Source organism: Larimichthys crocea, chromosome XIX (genome assembly GCF_000972845.2).
Source record: "Larimichthys crocea isolate SSNF chromosome XIX, L_crocea_2.0, whole genome shotgun sequence".
Classification (NCBI taxonomy): Eukaryota; Metazoa; Chordata; class Actinopteri; family Sciaenidae; genus Larimichthys; species Larimichthys crocea.
Genome location: NC_040029.1, coordinates 8,983,327 through 9,006,639, shown reverse-complemented (window position 1 = coordinate 9,006,639; position 23,313 = coordinate 8,983,327). Strand labels below are relative to the sequence as shown.

The 23,313-nt window shown below is 43.2% G+C and overlaps 1 protein-coding gene across 2 annotated transcripts; it reads left to right on the top strand.

Annotated features, from left to right (window-relative positions):
* The first annotated feature begins 1,727 nt into the window (after positions 1 to 1,727).
* crfa4 (cytokine receptor family, class I receptor 4) lies at positions 1,728 to 23,296 on the top strand. 2 transcript variants are annotated; one of them, XM_027291595.1, is made up of 9 exons: positions 1,728 to 2,057; positions 9,035 to 9,141; positions 14,466 to 14,604; positions 15,632 to 15,801; positions 17,687 to 17,865; positions 18,986 to 19,139; positions 19,255 to 19,342; positions 19,840 to 19,909; positions 20,122 to 23,296. In XM_027291595.1, the coding sequence occupies exons 2-9, from the start codon at positions 9,054 to 9,056 to the stop codon at positions 20,788 to 20,790; spliced, it is 1,557 nt and encodes a 518-aa protein (XP_027147396.1). In that variant the 5' UTR covers positions 1,728 to 2,057; positions 9,035 to 9,053; the 3' UTR covers positions 20,791 to 23,296. The 2 variants fall into 2 exon arrangements, with proteins under 2 accessions (XP_027147396.1, XP_019113820.2); XM_019258275.2 differs by lacking the exons at positions 1,728 to 2,057; positions 9,035 to 9,141; positions 14,466 to 14,604 and adding an exon at positions 15,322 to 15,511.
* The last annotated feature ends 17 nt before the right edge of the window (positions 23,297 to 23,313 follow it).

The window sequence follows — 23,313 nt, the reverse complement described above, 5'->3', positions numbered from 1 at the left end:
ACTGAAAGCCCTGGGGTCTGCTCTCTCAGCTAGTGCTACCATGACAACAAGAACGGTTATTGAAACCCATTGAATATAAATTTTACTTTAAATGTGACTTCATTTCATACTAATCAATTCATTATGGGGAATTTTGGTGTTCATATTCCAGGTTATATGGGTTGGACAGTCTCAAAGCCTTCTGGGAACTGTAGTCATTGAATAGTTATGTTATCTACCTCATAAAATAAAAATGTGATGATTCGAAAAAAACACTGGGATGCCACGTTTAATTGAAAACAGAACAAAGGCAACTGAGACACTTTATTGTTTTTCTGGAAAATAATACGCCCATTTTGAATTTGATGCCAGCAACACGTTTGACAAAAAAAAGTTGGCAGAAGGTCAACAAAGGACACTAAATGAAAAACAGCTGGTGGAACATCTCACAGTGAATGAGAGCATCCAGAGAAAGACGGCGCTGTACAATGTCAAATTGTAAAGAATCTGTGGATTCGTCTACAAATCATAAGATCATTAAAAGATTTAGAGAAACACGAACCATGTGCTCAGTGGTGCATTAAGCCAATTTGATTTGCGGCCATAAAGTTACTCGGATCTTCTGTATATGCTTCAGCACTGTGTCTTCCACCGGCTGAACTTCCAACCTCCAGTTGCCCCTGATTTAACTATTCTCCAAGAAAGATGAGCTGGGCTACTGAAAACCTTCACACACATCTTAGAGACTTTCCAAATGTTATTGGACCAGATCGAGTTCAGACAGGGACGATGAAAGCTGTTGGGGAAAACGTCTTCTGGGTCACGTGATGCTGCAATTACAGCACAACGCGACTAAGCATAACAGGGTAAAACGTTGTCCACGCTCTTAATCCTGCATAACTTTAAGCCTTAATATAATGTGAACAGGTGAGTTGTATATAAATTCACCCTCAGTACCGTTGTCATGAACGGGGAAATTAGCTACAGAGACCAAAACTGTTTTTTGTACCAGGCTGTAAACATGTTTATTTCTGCTGTGAAACATGGGGACTTATGGAGACTGACTCACTTCTGGAGCCAGCCTCAAGTGGACGTTTGAGGAACTGCACCTCCCACCAGGAGCTCTGTAAGAGAGGAAAATTAGGACAATTCCACGTGCCCCCCCCCCCCCCCCCCCCCAAAAAAAATAGGTAAACACCGGTATAAAATGATTAAACCAGTATATATATTTCAGATATAATAATGAAATGAATTATCTCTTTGTTTTTAAGTGTTTTGGGCAGTAAAAGTTAAATAAAAACGGCCTTTAGCACATTTTTACGGTGGCTTTTAATCTTGCATCAAATAGTGAACCTGTATGCAGACTTGCATGCATGTACAAATCACCAGCAGTGAATATTGTGCTAGTACTAGTACTGAACTACAGCTGCAAGCCTTTAATTAGAGTTATTTAAAGCTTTTGATGGGATAGTTAGGTCCTACAGATGTGGGGACAACAGCTGTGCAGAGTTCGGGGGCCCAATTTGACTTTTTTGTCATGGGGCCCAAAATTCCTGGTGGCGCCCCTGACTCTCACACTGCTTCACAACCAAACTGTGTTATTGTGTTGGTTAGATGTGAAACAACAGGAATTTGCACATTTAAAGAGGAGTTATAGCACCTTGACCTTCATCTGTTTTATTTTTTATTTTTCCAGCCATGCATTTCTTCCTGCAGCCAAAGAGGAGCAGTCCTGGATGGGGAGGCCAAGAGCTGCAGCTGGTGTTTGGCTTGATGACGCGGGACCAGGTGGAGGAAAATCTCCGTACAGAGCAGGAGGAGGAGGAGGAGGAGGAGGGAGCGAGGGGAGGTGCTCGCAGAAATACACAGAGGCAGGCAGTGAACGCAACACTCCGCTGACAGCTCACCGACAAGCGGCGCGGCGGCTCCCTCCCTTCACCGGGGGATTTCCACCCGGACTACCGGCTGCATCGACCGGCTGCCTGGCTGGTCCTGGTCCCGGTGTGGTCCTATATGTTCGAGGAGTTTGTTTTCTTGGTGGTTTCAAAGCAGCAGCAGGCGGATTATTCACTTTAGAGGTAAGACGGGTTCATGTGTTTTAATCCGAGGCCACCGTGCACAGGTGTGCCTCATTAAAAGTTAGTTAATTAAAAACATAAAATAATGCAAAAATCATATAAAAACTCATTAGTTTGTTTTGATTTAAGTTATTTTGATGAGTTAAAATGTCTCAAATTAGCCTGGAAACTTTAAATATCTCGTTATTAAAACTAAAAGTGATGCTGAAGGTCTTTCTGCTCTGTCACGTGTTTTTCATCCTCTTATAATAAAAGAATATCTGTCACACTTAATCCACAATTAATCCAAATAACTCTCTTTGCTCATGTCAAGCAGACAAAATAAAAGCTCAGGCTGTTAAAAATGAAAAACATCACATCATCTGATATGATGCTTATAGCCAGTGTATCTAATTGTCTGTTTATTGTGAAGGGTTGACCTGATTTTGCCAAGAAATATCTCAAAAACCGAAGGGTGCATGAGTCAAAATGCCACTGGAATAAAGTTCCCACGATTAACTACAAAGTGCAGAAGGAAAAATACATTTCTGCTACACTGGATGTTTATTTTCACAAATTTTTCTCCAGGGGAATAATGCATGACCTTAACCCCCTAACATGTAGTCAAAAAACAAAAATAAAACAGTCTGTGATGAGAGGTCACAAGCTAAAAAAAAGTCTCTTTTCATCAACCAGAACATTTCTGCTTTCAGATATGCTCAGTCTGGATTTTCTGGACTATACTCCCCTCCTCGTCCCCTCTCAGTGCATACATGTGCTACAGCAGATAAGAATGCAAAGATGTGCCACACCTAGAACGTGACACAGGACAGACGAACGTGATGTTATTGAGGCGAACATGACTGTTCTTGTCTCTCTGCTGCAGCTGGACCAGAACTCAGATTTTCAAAGCACGGTGTGTTTTGTTTTTCTAAAAGTTGATGCATCATTATTCGACTGCAAACATCATCCATAGTCTCAGACTTTAAAATCCTAAACTAAAACGCATAAATTAGACATTTGTTATTTACTACAGAGACTGTAAATGAAAGACTTTACAGTCTGGAGATGAGTCTTACAAAACAAAGTGTTTACAGTGTGCTCAGGGAACGTGTCTGCACACTACACTGAAAGAGTTCATGTTTAGTTTGTGCGCTGTGGCTGCAAGAAGTGGGTTTTAAATAGATTTGGCAGCCTGAAAGCTTGACAGCTCAGATGGAGGATTAAGTTGTTATGATGAGGACGGCGGCGGCGGCTGTGAAAGATCATTTTTCAGGCGAGATTTTAGGATTTTTGTTTGTTATTTCAGAAAACTGTGACAGCATTTCCTTCCTCTCCACATGACACAGGTGAAAGCTTTCTATCACATGTTGCTATCAAGCGATGAGTGAATCTGACAGATCTCTTTCACCGCAGCATCTTTGGCTGTCACGAGGTTGATGCCGTCCTTTAAGAGGTGGCACACTGGGCTCCAAAATAAGGAAATTGGCAGCAGTTTGACTATTTCAAAGGCAATACTGTGTAGCTCTGCCAGTCTCCCTCTGCATTTAGTGGTAAACAGCTTAGTCAGACTAAACCAGGGCTTCTTGTCGCCTCACAGGTAATCCCCAACTATCTCGTTATCCGGCTTAAGCACTGACACAGAAAAATTTAAAAGCACGCATCAAGATCGAGTTAATAATTTTAACTGTTTTATTTCCCCCCCGTACAGAGAGAACTCAACATCCCTCTGAGCGTTTAATGTGAAACCGAAGCCGCAGGTTTCGAATTAGCAATAATTTAACACAACAAAGACGGAGTACAGCAGCGTTTAACTCTGTCTGCTTGGGATTTAGAAATTACCTTTGGGTCCAAATGTTGTCGTAGAAATGTCTTATCTAAACGTGAGATGAACTTGATGAACCGTGGGACAGAACAGACCCACATGAAGTAAAGTTCAGCACTTGTTGATTTCCTTGCGTCACTTCTGAGTCCCGGCTGTAAAAGTATGAAATCAGAACTGAATGGATCTGGGAAGCTGCAGGGGATTTCTCTGTGCAACATCATTAGTGCTCCTGTCTGCTGTGCACTGGAGTGGAAAATCCATTTAAACTTTTAGTACCATATGGCTAATCATGTGTCATAAGACCTTTTAACATCACATGTTAATTATCTTAGCAGGCCCACAGGAAGCTTGGAGCATCTTGTTTTTCTCTCAGATAATTCAGTTAACTACACGTTAAAGGGCAAGACTGAGAAGACTAAAGCTTTTTACTTTTCTCTGCCTCTACTGTACGTCACAAGTTTTGCAACATGACAAGTTATTATCCTCCAGAGACTCATTTATTCGGAGGTGGGAATTGAACCACCGACCCCACAAAGAACGACCTGAAGTTCCCAAAGTTTAGTTCTCCCTTCATCTGCCAGTGGCAACTTCTTCTCAAATGCATTCACGTGAATTCAAGAAGATGGGAGACAATACTTTATCTGCAACCGGACGTGTTGTAGCTCCGTCATTTTTAATCCATGCTTTGCAAACAATACAACGTCGCCGTTTCCTTTCACTGTCATACCATCAGACTGATTTAGAGGTACCTCCCGGACCTGTGTCGGGACCTCCTAGAAACTTATGAGTGAATCCCTTAAATCCTGCACAGGGAAGTCGGACTCCACCTGCAGCAAACTACTATTTAAAGACAGAACGTACATTTACGTACAGTTAGTTAAAGAATTAGTGACTTAGTAACTCGGGTGAATTACACTAATTTCTAGTCTCTCTCTGGCTGTGTTTATGTTCCTGCATGTCAGCGTGTGTCTGTTAATCAGTTACCGCTCAACGTGAGCATGCAGGATTTTATGATGCTGCAGTGTTTATGTCAAACATAAACCCCACCCCCTGCTGGCCCCTGTGAACGTGTGATCAGGATTGGATTCGCATGCAGCGGCAGCACGTGACTTCTTGTGAATCGAACGCTGCTCTCTGTTCAGATCTGTTTCCCGTGTGACCAGAATGCAGCTACGGAGTTGTATACATCCTCCAGATAAGACTTGTCGCTGCTGGATCTGCACGTAACGGTTGAAGCCGTGGCCACAGAGTCTTTAACTTTAATCCTTAACTTTTGACTTGAATGAGTCGGCATCGGTTCACGATCAGTTAGAAGTGAGCTGACCAGCAGCTGCACCTCCTCTTACTTTCTCCATCCACTGATTTTACTTGTCTCGGATACATTTTGTCGTCTTGTTTTGTTTGTATGTATGAACAATCCAGAACCCGATGGACAGACTACTCACAGTTCACTGAAGCCTGAATCAGACTCCAGCAATTTCATGGATCGTCAGATCAGAACAGTTGATTAACTGTCGATCGATGGAACAACAGTCCAGCTCGCACAGTTTTTTGGCTTTGAAAGACGTCCACAGAAATCCATCACAGACAGCACTGAGGGTGGAAAATGTGCTGCGGTTTTTGAATTTCTGCACAGATTTGGGACTTTACTCCAAAAAAATGTCAAAGCACATCACCGGCTCTACAACACGTTTTGCGCTCGGGGTGATCAGTGGAATGAACGTGGTAATAAATTCAACTGAATGTCATCAACGCAATCTTTCCTCATTGTCGTTAAAGGTCAGAGACTCGCCTGTGGGGACAACAAGCTTTAAATAAGCCTTGTCTCTTATTTCAATATAGCTGCTTTATGAAGGTCTGCACTCTCGAGGTGAACATTTCCCCCCAAGCAGTGTAAGAAAAGTCTGCTCTGAACAGATCAGTGTAGACACTGAAGGAAACGTAAAAACACTGAGATGAGATGAATCTCAGGCGAGTTCTGCGACTTTTCTTCGTGCGATTTCGAAGCAGATCTGTCGACTTTTATTCACATCAGATGTTTTTACTGAAGCGCCTTTTTGATTGGCATTTTTTTACAAATCAATCAACTGTTCAGTACTCTCATAAAGGCTTCGATTGTCTTCTAAAAACTGGAAAATGATGAAAATAAATTAAAGAAGATGGCGCCAATTAGCCACGCTTTATCTTGTGGGTTGATTATCGATTAATTGCCATATTTGAGTGCGCACACCTGTTGCGAGCACGCTCCACGTTGTTGTATAGATTCAGCCTCTGGACCGTCACTAATCTTTTCCAGCGGGGGGCCTTGCTCTTTTCCGGAGGGGGGATTGATCAGCCGCTGACGCGCGGGTCAGGAGGCGGTCGCCACGGCAACAGGTGAATCGAGTGCTGCGATTGGCCGCGAGGATCGGGGCGGCGGTGATGCTGCATTCCTGTATCAGATGCACCTTTTGGAAAAACGTGGCATCACGGTGTTATTCACGGTCGGCTTTCCAGCTACAGCTTGTTGTTTTGTTTTTTTTTGTCTTGCTCTGACAGATATCGTATGTGCACATAACTCAGCACAGCAGATATTATCGAAGCGCCGACACATTTCTCTGATTTTCTTTTGTAATGTCCGAGGCAGTTTCCAGGAGAGACACTTATTAATCTTCTAGAGATTTGCACAGGAAGAATAAAAGTTTCCGATTAAACATTAATTAAATTATTCAGCTTGGTCTAAGTGGAACAGCTCTTTCTTTAATTCCTGTAATTTGTACCAGATTTTAAAATGAAGCCGAGGTTCATTTTCTTCACCAGTTTACTCAGATTTATAATTATTAGATTGATGTTACATGCTTTTACCCATAATGGACATCAGTTTGCTACTTTCTGTGTTCCACTCAGCTCCACCTGATCTACGTTGAGAGTCCTGGTGTGGCCTCTGCACAGGGAAAACACACATTTTATTCCTTTTTGTACTTTTTTTTTTTTAGGCTGTTTTTCCTCCCGTCTGTATTTGAGCATGTTGCTTTTGCTCGAGCGCTGGGTTTACTTGAATTTGGATAACTTTATACACAGAAATTGAACCTCAGCTCAGAGCAGATAAGAGAGTGGTGGACAAGGTCACTCCTGATGGCAACACACTCTGCACACTTTGAACTTTGTGTCGGGATCACAATGTTCATAACAGTCAACGTGTTGTACAGGCAATAAAACAATCAATCAATCAACTGATAATCATAAGTGTAAGGTAATTACCTTTTATCGTTTAAATAATCTTTACAGCTGCAGGAAATACATTTTTTCTTTATTGTCTGAGCACAGAGCAGCTGATCTTTGGCTGCTGATCTCACTCCCTTTTGCAATATTTTAAAATGTGTGTGGGACACTCGCAATGTTTTTTTTGTGCTTAAGTTCAGTTGGCTTCTGGTGCACATTGGGGAAATAATTTGATAAAATAATTTATTAATTTATCATGAAGCTGAATCAGTTTAAGGGGCTCCTGATGCTAATCGAGGGTACATGCACTGAAAGAACGTGGAAGCTGAAATATTATGATCGATCGATGCGCTACATCTAGCTCTGGAGAACTTCCTCTCCTCTCCACTGACACCGTTAATGCCTCCACCTGTCTGAAGCTAAAATTTATTCTTGTCCATTATATCAAGCTACGGGAGTCGATGGAAGTCTCCTGTAGAGTCGCATGAAAGGACGAATGCCAGGACGCAGCTGCAGGAGGATGGAGAGAGTCCTGATCCCTGATCTCTGACCACAAAACATGCAGTCACAGTGAGGTTTTACTTTCAATAATAAAAAACTACTACGACTATTAAGCTGTAAATACCGTGCAAGGATCATAATTCTGTTTAATGTCAGATCTGAACTCTGCTCTCAGATTCAATCCAAGCTTTTTAACTAAGCGCTTCGCTTTTTTAGGTCAAAGGTTCCTTTAGGAAGACTGAAGGATTAGAAACCTGGAGCTTAACTTTGTCTGCGTGCGTCAAGTGATGCGCCTTAGTCCAGCCGTTGTTTCGGTTTCATTTCAGACGTTGATATTTAAAGATTTGTAGGATGGCGAACTCGTTTCTTTTTCTCTCGCACTTTTCGTCATCGTGTCCTCGGTACTGTACTGTGCCGTGTCAGGGGTGAGCTGAAGCTTGCCCTCGTTTTTAATCCTCCCGCACTGCAAGATCAAGGCGGGGATTATTTAATGCGATTGTTGTCTTAACGCCCAAGAATCCCCTGCTGCTCCTGTTTGCATGTCGGGTCTGTTCTTCCCCTCATAAGAGCAGTGCTTAAAATCTCTTAAGCCTTCATGTGACTTCATTACTGTTCAGTTCACGGGATGGGGATGGGGTTTTATATTTTCTGACCTTTGTGGATGCTCAAAGTTTATTTAAGACGAGTAAAACGTGCATTAAAGGGCCGGTGTGTCAGATTTTGGCCTCCCATCTGCTTTGAAAATCCCTGTTCTCAAAGTCAGAGCTGCTGCGCGTTCATCCGCTGACCGCTGATTAGTGTCAGTAAGCAACCGAAGCAGCAGGCAGGTGTGGTGCACAGGTCTTGCCCACTGTGGCGGCTGTTGCAGTGCATTGTGGGGTTTGTAGTATGAGCGGTGGGAGTGCGATGTATGAAATTATCTTGAGTTTGACACGTCTGAGGGGCCGGGTGCTCTTTGGCGGAGTCCGCCGTAGTTTCTCCTACATGCTTGGAATGAACGGGAGGCGGGTGGTATTCAGTTGGTCTCAACCTGCAACTTCACCACTAGGTGCCGCTAAATCATACACACTGGAGGTGCAGTGTGTAACCCACGCCACATGCTCCAAAAAAAAAATGCCTCCAAAGGATGCTTTGTCTGGTTCGGTGTGCGAGATGACACGCGATAACTTTTAAAATGCTCATTTTGGAGTTTGGTTTCTCTGTCTTCAATATTCAACAGTATCTCAGGTTTGAGAAGAGAGATGTTAAAAAATAAAATCAGAGGGATGATTATCTGATGTTGTCTCATGACTGGATCAAGGACGTGCTTCGTCAGAGCCACGGGGCGATCACCCTGCTGCTCTTTTAAAAATATAAATGTCCAGTTGTCTTAGAATCACATGTTCCCGCTTGCAGACTTCATCACATGCGTTGGCGTTCTGAGTTGTCACAGGGTTTTCTCAATGTTTGTTTTTTCTTTTTGCGTCGACAGGTTGACAGAAGGCGTCAGGATGCTGTGGCTGCTGATCTGTCTGTTTCCTCCCGTATCCTGCAGCAGAATCGTCCAGGACGTCGTCTATAAAGACAGACACAGCCGTGGTGAGTGTCAGAGGGCGTGAACGCTGCTTCATTTGTTCAAGTCTGACAAGTTTGCCTTGAAGCGAGCAGCCACTTAATTAGAAACTTCTCAGCAGATTACACTTGACTTGACCTTTTGAACTAAGTCTGTTTGCACTCATTAAGTCTCATTAAAGACCTCATTGCATTTGTTTGTTGTAGATCTTTGTTAATCCTTTCTGCTGTATCGTATACACAGTGAGGTTTTATTTATCACAAAACATGATTAGTTTGACTACTTAGAATATTTCCCTCTGAGAGTAGAAAGAGATTTAAATGAGTGTTACAGTCTGACAGAGGTGGGTGTGCGGACAGACGGCAGCCAGCTGTGTCGGTCATTTTATTTCCACTCAGCCAGATGTGTCGACAGCTCGTCAATACCTCCCGCTGAGCCGCACACAAACACGCCCTGTCAGTCGGTTCAAGTCAGGACACACGTGTGTCGACAAACCGTCACGTCAATGGTTGATGGTTGTGGATGAAATTACGGTTGCTCGTGTCCATTAACTGCTGCATAATTGGTCATGGTTGTTGCCATAGCAGCAGCGAAATGAAAGCTATTGCTTGCCATTTAAATCGGACACAACTACTTCTATGTTTTAATTATTATTTATCACGTTCAAGGTTTGTCTGTGTGATTCCTGTGATAATGGATTTTCATGTTGTCACATTTATCCTTGGAAAAGACGCCACAGCTGTAAGTTACTTTTCAGATTTAAGATCTGATGCAAAGAACAAAACTAACATATGATCAAAACATATTGTTAAATATTAAAGCAGGGACCCTGGTTTATACTCGAACAGCCTAAGGGGTCGTCTTTTGATGAGCACTCTGCCGTATCACAAGATCACTAATCAGAGCTAGTTGTGTTTGATAGATATTAGGCTTGATAGGCGTGTTCGGAGCAGACTCTGAGAGAAGTTCTGGCAATGCTGGAGAAGTGAATCCTATAACAATAAACAAAAAATTATGCTTTGACAACTGACGTCACTGTTGCAGCAGGGTGTGAAAAGATCCCTTCTTGTGGCCTCGCTTTTCTAGTGTTAATCATTGTACAACCCCTCAGATTTATCTGACATAAAGAGTACAAGAGTAAGTGAATCAGTCCCAGGAGGCATTTTGCTGCATGCTGAGTTCCTATCAATCTGTCAGATTTACTGTTTAATCTAGATCTTACTGACATTTGTTTGGTTGTGTTCACGTAAAAAGGTCACTCAGATTTTGCAGCAAAAGAACTCAGGAACCCTCAATCTGTCAGTGTTTTGTAATTTGCATTTAATTAGTCAAAGTGACTTTCTATCAGTGGGTTTGTGAATGTCAAACCTCTGGAAAGGAAAACAGTCTTCAGACAAACTGCAGCAGCATCACATGCCTTCTTTGTTTTGGTCTCCCAAAATGATAGATTCATGATTATAATAAAAGTCCTTATTAGGTCAAAATGTTTTTTTGTATCACATTTCTTTGTTTTGTGTCTCTGTCGGAGTTTTGCTTTTTTTTGTAGTGGTTTGGTATTTCTTTGTGGTTGTTTTGCATCCCAGTGTTGTTGTTTTGCATCTCGGTGTGGTTGTTTTGCATCTCTGTGCGGTTGTTCTGCATCTCTGTGTGGTTGTTTTGCATCCCTGTGTGGTTGTTTTGCATCTCTGTGTGTTTTTTTGCATCCCTGTGTGGTTGTTTTGCATCCTTCTGTTGTTGTTTTGCATCCCTGTGTGGTTGTTTTGCATCCCTCTGTTGTTGTTTTGCATCCCTCTGTTGTTGTTTCACATCCCTCTGTTGTTGTTTTGCATCCCTGTGTGGTTGTTTAGCATCTCAGTGTGGTTGTTTTGCATCTCTGTGTGGTTGTTTTGCATCCCTGGGCGGTTGTTTTGCATCCCTGGGCGGTTGTTTTGCATCCCTGGGCAGTTGATTCGTATCTCTGCGGTTGTTTTGCATCCCTGTGTGGTTGTTTTGCATCCCTGTGTGGTTGTTTTGCATCTCTGTGTGGTTGTTTTGCATCTCTGTGCGGTTGTTTTGCATCTCTGTGCGGTTGTTTTGCATCCCTGTGTGGTTGTTTTGCATCCCTGTGTGGTTGTTTTGCATCCCAGTGTTGTTGTTTTGCATCCCTGTGCGGTTGTTTTGCATCTCTGTGCGGTTGTTTTGCATCTCTGTGCGGTTGTTTTGCATCTCTGTGTGGTTGTTTTGCATCCCTGTGTGGTTGTTTTGCATCTCTGTGTGGTTGTTTTGCATCCCTGTGTGGTTGATTCGTATCTCTGCAGTTGTTTTGCATCCCTGTGCAGTTGTTTTGCATCTCTGTGTGGTTGATTCGCATCTCTTTGTAGTCATTTTACATGTCTTTTCATTTTTACCTCGGATCTCTTTGTGGCTCTTTTTGCATGTAATTTTATTCTTTTGTCCGACTTTCGGTCACTTGGCCAAAGGGACCCCCTGACCCATTGGACTCCTGGCCCTGTGCCTATTCGGACTATACAGAAATAAATCTGTGGAGGGGACAGTTTGAGAACCGTCCACATCGTGCCCTAGAGTAACCTCGTACAACAAAATATAGACGTCAATGTGTTTACTTTGACGTCTAAAGCGAGATTAATGTAAGAATTACTCGCCCTCCTGTCCACTTGATGCCTTGATACAATTAACCGCTGATTTAACTCCCCGTTAAAATAAATTTACAGACGCTGTGTGGCACCTGCAGTAAATCCATTACGCTTGGGCTGGTCTGACTGGCTGCAGGTGTGAATTTGTCCGATTTTATTGCATCCTTTCTTTCTTTCAGTTCTGAGAAGTCGATGTTGTTGATTAAAAAGTTCCTGCAGTGTGACCTACTGAGCTGAGCGCCTTACGACATGCACAACAGGCCTTTTGTTTCCCTGCTGCCCTCAGACTGAGGCCCTGTGCATTCTCTCATGGATTACTGCTGGCCCCCCATTGCTATGATTTGTGGAGGTCACATGATGTCTCACTGCCTCACTGTAGTCTCAGGGTTACAGCCAGTTTATAAAGTGGATTTTTATGGGTTATTATATTTATTTTACACAGAAGCCTATTACTGACATCATAGTTAGTGACGGCAATCAACAATTTTTATCTCAAGGTCCACTTCTATCTTCTTTCACCTGCATGAAGTGGTCTCAACGGGAAGTGAAGTTTGCTCAGTTGTCATTGACGACAGGTACAAAAGTGTTTTTCAGGAAAATTGAAAGGATTTAAACATCCGCAGCTTCATGACAACTGAGCAAACCTAATCACCGTGTGACTGAAACGAAGCGGCAACCTCCGTTACTGTGACGTGAAGCCAGTGCATAAGTGCTAAAAGCTGCGGGGCCATTTGAGGTGGCTCCATAAAATATGGACGTCATATCCATGACGTAACCCAGAGGTTTCTAAAGGGAGGTGTTGTGTTTTTGTACCAGGCTGTAAACATGTTTATTTCTGCTGTTTATGAATTCATGCTGTTTGATTTTTTCACTGCTGGTCTGAATCTCAGTCATGGGACAAGGGAACAGTCTATTAGACAGAGATGGATTGAGTAGAGTGTGTGTCCTGATATTCCGGCTGACTGCTCGCTTCATTACCGCTCCATTATCAAGCCTGTCCTTTCATTAGTTTGTTTTTCTGTGTTTGATTTCCCTTCCAACGAATCACAAATGTTGCCACTAAATCTGTGTTAGCCAGTTTAAAGTCTCTTCTCCTAGAAGATCATATGAAACCGGAAACCTATCCATTGGTACCAACAGTGTCATGGAAGCTGAATAATACTCAGGTGAAAGTTTAGCAACAGAAAACAGAGTGTGGCCTTTTTCAAAGGGTCCATTTAGGGTCATCCCATGCAGCTTTGGGCAAACACCGTGTACTGTCTGGGGTATTTGAATATTTCTGCACCCCGGGGCCCCGAAACAGTGTCGCATTCACACAATTGGGTTGTATTCATGTACGAGGATGCCATGTCCTGATAGTTAGACCATTTAAAACCGTGTGAAAGGACCTGTTGTGACCTTGAGCCTCATTAAACTGTAGAAACACAGACTAGAGACAGAGGGCTTTCAGAGGATGGATGGGTTTCCTGTAATGAGGGGGTTGATGGGAGTTGGGAAGTTTTTGATACGATTCATTTTTCTTGAGTGTTCGTCAGTGTCTTGGAGTCGTAATGTTACAATGTGGGTAGGGATGTAACGATGCATCGTGACACGATTTAAAATCGGTACAAATGCGTGACGACTCCCATCGGTTGACAGAAAAAATTAATCGCAATTCTTGGCCAATGGGAACCCGCACAGCGCGTGCTCTCACTGGTCAAACAGGCTTCCCGCCACATTGCGTGAGCGTGGCGTATTTGGTCCGTCCTGCACGCGACTTCAAACCCCACAGGGAGTGTTTCAGGAGCGAGCGCTTAGACCGCCAGACTTTGTTTACTTGTTCAGATTTGGACATTTTCCCGGTGTATGTTCTTCTAAACATGCTTCTACATCTGTAAATATGTTATGTAGTTAGTTAGTTTCGCTTTTGTCTGTTTTTACGACCGGCAGTTTGCACGGGGTATTTTATTTTGAAAATCCGCCGGATTCTCTTTGCTTTTCTGTGTCTGGCTTTCGCCCGCTCCAGGTGCTCTGTGGAAATTGACGCGTGCTGCTCGCAAGTTTTAATGTTTGTATTTTATTGTTATGTAGAAAAATTACCAGCCACATTGGCTGGTGATCAAAAAAGTTAATTTAGAGCCCTGGTTACGCCACCTCGTGAGCGAAAACTGTACACCACACCAGTTAACAGCAGTTTACTGTGAGATTGTTTCTAAAGAAAGCAGATATTTGTCATGTGTTTTGTTGTTTAAGATGTAAGTTGCACTTTTTATAAGAGAGTTTCTGTAAAGAAAGATTTTTTTCCTACAAATAAAAAGTATAATAAATATTTTTTTTTTTGGTCATAATTGTCTGTAGCTCATTTTGATTTTAAAAAATCGTGAAAAAATCGTATCGTGAACAAAAAATCGTGACTCGAACCGAGTCGTGAGTTGAGTGTATCATTACATCCCTAATTGTGGGTGAATTATAAAACATCGTCATATGCTCAAGTCATATATTTAAAGGTGTTTGTGTAGACTTCTTTACCACCCCTCAGATTTATCATTCTTCTCTAAAAAACAGTCTCAAGTACAGAGCCAGAGGAAACTGTGCACCGGGTTTTAGGGTGACGGTTCTGTTGTAACGAACTGAACAAGCAGTTTTACCTTTTTAAAGGTGACACAGCAAACATGAACGGAAAGGGATCAGGTAACAAACAGGTGTCTGTGTGTGTGTGTGTGTGTGTGTGTTCACAGTGGAGGTTGCCGCGACAACAAGGCCTCACATCTATTTCTGCCGCTCGCCCAACATGGAGGACTTCACCTGCTGGTGGCATCCGCTCGACAACCTGACGGACGGCGAGCGGGTCACCTACGTCTTCAGCTACACCAAAGAGTGTGTACGCAACACACACACACACACACACACACACACACACACACACACACACACACACACACACACACACACACACACACACTTACACATGCTTCACTCAAGTACGATTCATTTTAATGTTTATTATTTGATAGATGTACACATAAAATACCTGAAGCTATTGCAGGAGTACTGCAGTTTGTATTTATCTAAACTTAGATGTTAATAAATCAATAACAGTCAATAACTTAAACAGCTTTTATTAAGTTAATTTTACTGTCAATATCTCCGTACTTTAGCTTGAACAACATTTTTAAATGCACTTCGTACACCCTCTGCTAATAACTTAACGTATAACGTTTGCAGAATTTTACAATAGTGGACAAATAATTAAGAATTTATCACAGACAGGACAGTGGACAGCAAGAACAGAGGTGTGAACACGTCCCTCCAGGTAACGTGTCCGGACTGAGATTGCATTTTAATACGAGGTGTAAAGTCCTCACATCGGATAATTTATTTTTTAGCGACTAATCAACGTTCTTCATTTACACAGGACGTAAAGGAAGTCCTCAGGCTGCAAGATGGTTACTCGTCATGCTAAAAATGTTAAAAATAAAGAAATCTAATGAAACAGGAAAGGGTCAAACACGCTGGAGTACTGAATTAAGGAGTTAACGAGCCCAAACAGTTTCTGGGTCGTATAAAATCCGCCTTTTTATGCTCCACTTCAGCATGTCAATACTTCAGAGAAGCAGAAATCCTGAAAGCAGCTTCACGTGGCCTCGAGCCAGTGCAAGCTGCCCATGTGGCACATACAACAGAGAATCTGCCCTCGGTAATTAGAGCGAATTGGATTCACATCAGCACAGCTCCATCAATCGATGTCTTGTTCTCCTGCAGGGGTTTGTTTCTAACCACAAATGTAAGTCTGGGATTATGTGATAAAACTGATAAAAGCATTTCCAGTGACCTCAGTGTTGTCTGAGAGATCGCAGAGCATGAGCATATTAAGTTAAAAAAAATGTCTCTCCAATGTTCACAGTAAGGGCCCCAAACATGAATGTCCAGACTACGTGAGCGCCGGCCCCAACAGCTGCCACTTTGACAGCAGCCACACAACCATCTGGATGATCTACTGTATGAACGTGACCGCCGTCACCGCCCGGAGGAACTACACCTCCCAGGAGCACTGCCTGGACGTGGCAGAGATCGGTAAGGACGAGATGGTAGTGTTGGTATTTAGCAGGACTCTGGAATGGATGGAATTTGGTGCAATGAACCCAAAAAGAAAACTCTCAGCAGTTTCAAACCTAGAGAATAATGTCGCATGCTCATTGAATATTAAAGGTTGTAAGATTTAAAATATCCCCACACGCCTGTGATGCTTCAAAGAGCAGATGGATGACCTCCAGTGACAGCGGGGGTGTATCTATAAAGGCAGCCGAGCGTAGAATAAATAAAGCGACGTGCCCTCAGGTCTCTCAAAGTTTTCTGTCATTCTAGGACACAACTTCTAAAATGACTTGATCTTACTCTGTTGTATTTAAATATTGATAAATATTGCTGTCAGATACTCACAGCTGTCATATGATACCGGTATATTAATAAGCCTGTCAGTCTGTAGGCAGTAATCCACACAGTACTCTGCCAAAAGGCAACAGTTGGTTGCACAGAACATTGCATGGCATTAAATCTACAGTAATAAATACAGAATATGCACGTAATATAATATGCATATGTTTTCATTAGTGTATAATCACCGGTCCTCCTACACATATGTTTAAATAATGATTAAATAATAGTTAAAAAGCAGCGTGAAGGTCACGTAAGCATAAGCCGTGCTCCTGTTTTGGAGCAGATACTATGTAAAAAAAGGCACGGCGCCTCTGGCAGCAGCTAATCTCACTAATTGGAAGCTGATTGTTTGTTGTTATCCAGACGAGCTGGTTCACAGACGCAGCAGAGCCGACGTGTGTTAAACAGGCTCTGCGTGCGCGCCCATGTGACAGTCATGCAGGGAATTCAGCCGCAGAAACCATTAACACCAAAATGTCGGCGACGCCGGTCTGTCTCTCAGAAGTAATTATGAATCGGCTGCAGCTTAATCGTTTCATTTCATTATCAGTCAGGTATTGAAATGTTCTTTAAAAAAAGAAAAAGTCATAAAAACCTGAATTTGCTCCAATTTTCAACATAAAAAACGAAGAAAAGCGGCAAGAACGTTTGTTTTTTTCTCAATAATGAAACAGTTATCATTTCACAGACAGAATGAAAGGTTTACCACTAATTGCAGCTGATTATTCGAGGTTCAGTTTAATTGTCATGCAAGACTAGGATTGCATATTGCAATAGTGTTTTGCAAGAAATAAACACAAAATGTGAGCACTTAGTCCATTCCTGACTAACCACGGGCTCTGACGCTGGACTTTTCATCAGCCTGCAGTGATTCAAGGTCCGTTCACTGTTACTTTGGCTCACAGGATCTTTTTTAGTAACGTTCTAACATGAATTTAACATACAAACGAAGGCGAGACATTAAATATGAATATAATGCGGTATGTCTGCGATCTTCAGAACATCTCTCATGGCCCTTCAGGGAATTACATGCTGTTTTGATGAATTCACTTAACTGATTCATTTCGTGTTTCATTTAATTCATAAACGGCGCAAACTGCACAACAAGCAATCAACATTTAATAAGAGTCCCGAGTCTGATCAGCTCTGCTTGACGGTCATGAAAGCTGAAATCAAACTGTCCAAATGTTCTGCCAAATGAAAACGAGTATCAGCTTCACAGTGATTCCATGCGTATGAAGTACATATGTACAGAAACATGCAGAAAATGAATAATAAATGAACCCCAGGAGGTTATGAAGGTTCAAAAACGGACGGTTCACTGCTGCATTAATTATACATCACCAGAGTCCTGCTTTGTCGGGCGGATGTTTGATATAGATTTGAAGCATGTGACTCACATCCTCGTGCATCCTCCAGTGTCCAGGCTCTTAGATCAGTGCTATGTGGGCTAGAAAGTGTTTGAAGAAACATAAAAATGACCAAAGAACCTTGTTAACGCGTGCGCTCGTGTCGTCCACAGTTCAGACGGAAGCGCCGGTCAACCTGACCTACGAGCTGAAGGACGCCGGCGGCGACGAGATGGGCCACAACGCACTGCTGTCCTGGACGTACCCGGTGCCCTCCGACCTGCAGTACGGGTGGATCACGCTGGTGTACGAGCTGCAGTACAGACGCGTTACGGAGGCCGACAACTGGAAGGTCCGTTCAGATTATCACTGATATACTAAAATACTGCAGTATAGTACAAAACTGAGGTACTTTCCATGTTACTGCACTTCATACTGCTGCTGCTTTACTTTGTTTTAAACCTTTCCAGGTTAACATTAATACAAAACACAAGTACGTTTGATACTTTAGGTATGTTATGATGCTCATGTAGGACAGTAGGTTTTCATTTTGTCAGTTCAAGAAGGAAAGTATCAAGAAAAAAGGAAATTAAAGAACGGAGAAGGATCGTTGGAAGAGTCTATTCTCAAAAAAAGTCGTTTTAGGAACACAATCTTTATTTATCAGGCTTATATTGAAAGGTTTAACATGGTCGTCATAACATGAAGCTGTCCTCCCCGGCTCGTCGATATATCTTCAGAATACTGCAACACGTCCTTTACAAAGTCTTCTTCATCACGTCTGTCCAGCCTGTGTGAGAAAGCCCTCATCCTCTGACCTTGGTTACCATAGTAATAATCTGAAGGCTGCTTGCTTCCCTAAACACAATCATGCAGCTGCTCTGTGTTTCAAGGAGAAGACATTCATTCATTTGCTTGTTTGCTTGACACTGAGTTAACCCCTCCGCCCTTCCGGTATTACTAAGCTTGAGCTTCGGCAGAAGACCGAACCCACAGCGCCGACGTAACACGAACAAAGACGAGGGTAGGCTGCACTCTGTGTACGTGTAAGAACAGAGCAGGTGAGGATCCATCGGAAAGAATTAGGTCAGTCACGCCCAGCCGGCACAGACAAACACAGAACACACAGAACACACAGGGCAGGGACAGATCCTAACACGTCTGTGTCACACCTGAATTTAAGGTGTAGAAAACACTTCAGATTTAGCAAATAAGATCTGATGATTAAAATGAGCCTTAATGTTTCATTCACAGACGGCTTTGCCACATCGATCCAAGTTCAGTTATTGGATTGTTATTTACTAAATAGGCTTTCTTGAAGAATTAACTTAATTTGCATTCATGGTATGAAGTCAAGGTTAAGGATCCGATTTTGAGAAAAGTGCCTTCAACTCCTGCTCAAACTCATCAGAGGACAGTTCCACGGTGGCTCGTCAAAAGTTTAAATGATGTAACGCGTCTGTCGTCGGCAGGTGAAACACCCCCTGCCGGACCCTCACGTGGAGCTGCTCGGCCTCCCCGTGGGCGACTACGTGGTCCGAGTTCGCTGCCGGTCGCATAACTACGGCCTGTGGAGCAAATGGAGCTCCACGCTGCTGATGAGCATCCCCGCCAGGCCGCCTGCAGGTACTCCCAGCTTTAACCGTCTCCCTTATTATCTTTGTCTGTCTAATTTAAAAAACACAAAAGCCCTAAAGCTGTAGAGGACTCTGATGAAGTGTCTTTGCTCGAACGTGTGCAGGTAAACTGCTGCTGCGGATTCTCATGTCGGGAGTCGGCGTCGTGGCTCTGGTGGTTATCATCTTTGGTATTATCCTGCAGAGCAAGAGGTGAGAAAACACATTTATTACTTTATGGTTAACGGATAATTCAAAATGTTTCCACATCACCACGTGCTGCAAAACTGCTTAGATGCTGTGACTGATTAGATTGTTATGACCTATTCCAGTGTGGGTTTTTCCTGCCAAACACATCCTGTGATTTCTTAGATTTCTCTTTCTTAGAAATCCCACAGAAAAACATCTTCCTGTTTTATTTTGCACAAAATAAGCAATCATCAGCGTGATAAAATTAGCAGAAATTTCCGTTTGTAACCGCCTGATTCCACCTAACCTTATGGCGTTGCGTATTAGGAGAAGTGTTACGACTTCTCCTAATGAAGGAGGCGTGAGCGCCAAGCTGAGAAGATAAACCCCCTGACACTGACACACTGACACACAAGAAAAGTATCAGGGCTTGACACACATTCCTGATCCAGACACCTGAAAACCTTCAGAAGAAGTCACGAGGTTCCTCTATTAATCTCTCCTGCGTCTCTTACCTTCAGAATAAAAGCGTATTTCCTGCCACCCATTCCAAAACCCCGGATCATGGGCATCGACCCGCTGCTCCTGAAGGTAACACAACACACACACACACACACACACACACACACACACACACACACACACACACACACACACACAGTTTTCAGGGTCATTTGGTAATTATTTCTTCTCACCATGTGTTTCCTTCTCTTATCCTTCTCTCATTTCCCTCCCTCTTCCATTTCTCTTTCATCTCTATCTTTTCCTCTCCTCCTCTCCCTCACCATCCTTTCCACCCTCAGAAGGGGAACCTGGATGAAATCAATCACCACTTCAGCAACTTTCACAGCTACAGACCTCCGAGCTACACCGAGGAGGTTTGGCACCATGTCAGCACTGACGATACCTATCACACCACACCGAAGGACTGCAGCGTCCCAGCCGACCCGACAGACAGGGAGAAGGACGCGTTAATGGTTCCATGTGACGTGACGCCGGCGGCCGCCCAGCAGTTCACACTCCAAAACCCGAAAGCGTACATGCAGAGCCTGCCGCCCTACTGCTCCTTGCCTGCTGAAGCCTCCACCCCGTCACCGGACGTGCCTTCCCTGTGGCCGAGGCCAGAGATAATGACGCTGCCGGGGTCGGAGTACAGTGTGATGGGACATCCCAACCTTCCCAACGCCGTCCCAGCTCCTGACCCCACCACTGTCGCAACCAACCGCTCGCCACAGGACTTCTACACCTGCGTCCAGCTCATGAATGAAACCGGTGAGGTGCATCTGGTGCAGTGCCTGCCGCAGGCGTACTGCCGGGAGTTCTCGTCGCAACAGAAGGTCGATTTAGATGAAGAGGAGGAGAAGAAGAAGAAGAAGGCCAACTACCAGGTCAGGGTGAACGATTGCGGCGACGTTGAGAGGAGCGAGGCGGCTGACCCTCTGCTGCCTGTTGCTGTCAACACCCTGGGCTGAACAGAGGTCGACAAATACTGTGAAAACTAGTGAATGTGCTGAATCATGGAGACTGTTGCCATGTTCAAAGTAAGAACCTGACTTGACCTGAGCAGGAGGTGAAACCACAGGACATCAGCCTTTTTTTATCTCTCAGAAGTGCAAACCTCACATTGAAAACACGTCAACAAACCGACAACGCAGGCTCTACATCGCTGTGTTTAGATCACCAACACATTTTTCTTTTCTTTCTTTCTTCTGAACCTCCCTCTGCTCACCTGCCCAGAAACCGGATGTTGTTCAGCTACTTTCAAGTAAAGATCAACATTCGTCCTCATCCAGAGGACCTGTCGAAGAGTTTAACACATGATTTATGGGTAAAGGAGTCCATCACACCTGAGAGAGAAAGTTGCCTCGTGCTGCTTTAATGCAAGCAACAAGATAACATAAAAACCACATCACTACATGCTGCTTCTCCCGTCTCTACGAAGCTTCACGTCAGGAGGTTTTTTTTTCTGGAAAAACGGTGCAATGCCATTCGATGTCTTTGGGTTGTTTCAGCTCTGGACAAAAGATTGTGACTGTGAAGAGTGTGTGAGATTTCTGTTCATCACACTCAGGAAGTTCAAGAAACTTCTACCGCTGCTCAAATATACTTCATATGTCAGGCACCCCCTCTCTGACCATTATTTAGAAAGTATATCATATTTTTTTTATGATAGATCATGTTTAACAACACTTAACACTAGTGTTGTAGGTAGTGTCAAGTCATGTGAGTAAAAAGAACGTTTGGAATTCACCATTCGGCCAACAAGCCCAGCAACTTCTCCTGTCCTTGGATTTCTGAGGCGTCAATGGAGGAAAAACCAACCGTGTACTGACATGGCCATCTTCTTTTGGCTGGTCTTTGATGCCACTGTGTTCTTGTATCTGTCCATCCATTTATCAGTTCACTGCTATCCATCAAGCTCCAGGTTGTGGTGGCTAAGCAATGTAGCTTGGACTTCCTTTCTCTGCGATGATGCCAAGGCTTTACCAGGCGTAATCCCTTTTCCTTGAAAATCCAGGAGATGTCAAGGAGACAGCTTGTTCAACTCCTCGCTAAGCCTAAAGAACCTGTGAGTCCGCCCACTTTGGCCTGTCACCGCAGTCTTTTCGTTACAACCTAAAGTTCATGAAGACAAATGAAGGCTGTGAATTGTACAGCTCTACTGCTATTGGTGCACTAGAAAGGAAACTCCAGTATATTCCTACCTGGTCTATTTCCCATGAAGTTAATGTCTTTTCTGTGCAGCCACTTTCTGTGTTTAATCTCAGGCAAGATTTTAAAATGATTCATGGAAAAATTATATATATAAGGCCCGTTTTGGTGGTTATTTTTTGCAAGACAATGCACCTAATCTTCCTGAGTGCAAAATTAGCATGACTCATAGTCTCTGCCAGGTTGAAATATACTGTAATTCCCCTTTTTGTTTTTAATAGTTGGGGTCATTCATACTGGAGAAAGATGGAGCATGAACAGTGCTTGTTTTGTGTGGTTCGCTTTGAGGCACTTGGTTTGTTGCCCTGGGAATGTAAAACCCCACAAATCAACCATTTTCCTCCAGGCCTCATTATGCTTAAAATGAAGTCCTTGTTGTTCTTGTTGCCTAATAGAGTGTGAAACTCCCTGTCCGACTTTGCAATTGTGGTGGTTTTGCAACATTGCAAAACAAAGTGAGGGCAACACCTTAATTTCTCATTGTGTTGACCCAACAAAGACTCTAAAGAGAGATCTCGGTGAGAGTTTGGATGTGAAGCTTTCGTCACACAGAACAGGCATAAACTTTCATCTAGATGTGGTTGGACAATCTGTTGTACCAACAAGGTCATTTCAAACTTACTCAACCCTTTACCACAACCTTGAATCGAGATGCACAGATGCTTGAACCTCTTCGTTTGAGATCCTGACCTTTATCCCGACCCTACGCATTCTACTGCAAACTGCCTCGATGTTTTCCGGTCTATTTGTTTGTTGTGCTCCAGGTCTCCAACTGGAAACTAGAAAACTTGACAGCTCTGCGTATCTTCCTGCGGTAAACCTGACAGATTACCGCTAAAAACACTAATGGTAATATCACTAAGCACCAAAGAGGAGCCACTAGCATTTGACGAATTAGACAATTTTCTACTATTGAGACATCCTGTAACCACAGCGTTGACGTACCTCCAAGTAGAGGAGTATTCTTAAAATGACTTGCGTCCTTGTGGTCTTACTACTGTAGGTGTGTACCTGTACCATGTGACCTGTTTAACAAATCGCTCACAGGTGGATCGGGGTGTCAATCAGGGATCACTTGAAAGAACATGGACCACTTACTATAACATACTTGTTATTGTATGCTGATGACACCGCCCACAGCACTTTCTTTTGGGGGAATTCAGACAGCAGTTATTATTGTGCTGTCATTATAGTTTTCTCATATATGTTGCAGTGAGAAGTTGTGCTGTTTTATCTAGTTTTGTTCCTGTATGTGCCTTTTTTTTATTTAATAGCAGTATTTG